Genomic DNA, 2,028 nt, shown 5'->3' on the forward strand with positions numbered 1-2,028 from the left:
CATACACATAATGGAATACTACAAAATGTTGAAGAATAATGATGAGTCTGGGAAACATCTCAAACATGGTTGAACAAGCAGGACGTTATGCTGAATGAAATTAGTCAATCACAAAAGGACAAACATTGTATGAAACCAATGTTGTAAAGGTGTTTTTGTTGTTGTTTTTTTGTTTGTTTGTTTGTTGTTTTAAATGGTTTTCTTGATAAAAGAAGCTATCTACGATGGCTATAGGGGATGGGGTGGAAGAAGTATAGGGAAAAATTATTCATGGGCTATAGGGTAGACTCATATTAACATGGATGACAGAGAATGCAGTATACAACAAGAGGGAGGTTAGCAGAGGAAAGATGAACATAGCAGGAGACACAGAGGAATGCAAGATCTAAAGTGAATAGTGGTAAATAGGTACACGGAGGGGATTGCAACCATGTAATGAAGTCAAATGTAAGTTTTACTGAATGCAAAACTGATGATCTACTCTGTAAAGGTTTACTCTGTAAACCTTCACTCAATTCTCAATAAAAAGTAAAAATAATAATAATAATAGAAATCAAAAGAAGTGTAATCTATGACTTAAGAAAAATGGTAACATAAGGAGGTAAACAATAAATGCTGTAAGAGAGGAGAGGTTATTTTCCATGTAAGAGCAAAAATCTCAGAAAAGCAAGAATGGGAAATTATACAAGGTCATAATTGTTTTAAATGTTCTATGAACAACAGTTTGATTCATTTCCTTTCTTAAATTTTGTGATTTTAGTTAATCATGGCCAAAAAAAGAGAGATGCTTGACTTTGAACCAACTATCAAGTCTCTTACTTTTGAAGAAGCACTGTATCATATCCCATGGCTAGATAAAAATCAGAAGCATATAGGTTTCGTTCAGGTAACATTTTCACTTTCTAGTAATTTCATCTTCAATGAACCTACAAGTGATTAAAAAAAAAAAAAAAAAAAAACTAAGGTGCAACCATGATGCTGTCCAGTTAAAAATTACTTGAGTATGTTTTATTGCCTGTAGGATAAAATCAAAATCCCTGTGAGAAATACACAAAGGCCTTCTGCAATGTACTTGCAGCCTTCCTTTTGACTTTTATCTTCTGTATCACATTTATAATATATCCTTTATACTTTAGCTATTCTGAGCCACTCCTGGTGCCTCCTAACACCATTCTTTACTTGTCTGTCTGTTTGTCATACTGTGGTAGCTTTTGTGTTGTTGTGATTCCATAAACTATACTATGAGTATTTCAAATACCAGCAGGGTCACCAACAGTGGTCAGGTTTCTGCTGACCTTCCAGATGACGACAGGATAGGAAGAAGGATAGACTGACTGCTTCCAAATATTTAGTCATTAAAAACCTTATGAATAGCAGTGGAACACTGTCAGCACCAGATTATTGAATACTGAAACATGATGAAGAACACCAGAATATTGCTATATATAGTGCCAAAAGATGAGACCCTTTTAAGGGTTTAAGGCACTCAAAATAAGACTGGGGAAGCATTGCCTCCTCAAAGTATGGTTGACCATGATGATGCTAATTGAGTAATGGAGCTTTGTTTGCTGATCGGGCACAACTCAAAATGAAGAGAAACAGCTGTAAACGTCCATTAATAATCAGAACATGGAATGTATGAACTATAAATCTAGCAAAATTGGAAATGTTCAAAATTGAACAGATTTATGCATTAGACACTAAAGACAGCAGACCAAAAGAATTGTGGGATGACATCAAGAACACTATACAAGAAGAAAGCAAAAAACCATTAAGAAGACAAGAAAGAAGGAAAAGACCAAAATGGATGTAAGAAGAGAATTTGAAACTTGCTCTCCAGTATAGAAACCCTAAGGCAAATGTAAGAATTGAAGAGGTACAATAGCTGAACAGAAAATTTCAAAGGTCAACTCAAGAAGACAAAGTCAAATATTATAATGAAATGTGCAAAGACCTGGAGTTAGAAAATCAAAAGGGAAGAACACAGTCAACATTTCTCAAACTGAGGGAACTGAAGAAAAAATTCAA

General features: G+C 34.4%; 1 protein-coding gene across 1 annotated transcript in view; it reads left to right on the top strand.

The window, feature by feature from the left end:
* The window catches only part of SLC9C1 (solute carrier family 9, subfamily C (Na+-transporting carboxylic acid decarboxylase), member 1), a 138,469-nt gene that overhangs the window by 126,705 nt on the left and 9,736 nt on the right, over positions 1–2,028 (top strand). The window contains exon 20 of the mRNA XM_006864212.1: positions 761–886. Coding sequence (XP_006864274.1) covers positions 761–886 — 126 coding nt within the window. The remainder of the gene's footprint in view (positions 1–760; positions 887–2,028) is intronic.

This window comes from Chrysochloris asiatica, unplaced genomic scaffold (assembly GCF_000296735.1).
Source record: "Chrysochloris asiatica unplaced genomic scaffold, ChrAsi1.0 scaffold00061, whole genome shotgun sequence".
Classification (NCBI taxonomy): domain Eukaryota; kingdom Metazoa; phylum Chordata; class Mammalia; order Afrosoricida; family Chrysochloridae; genus Chrysochloris; species Chrysochloris asiatica.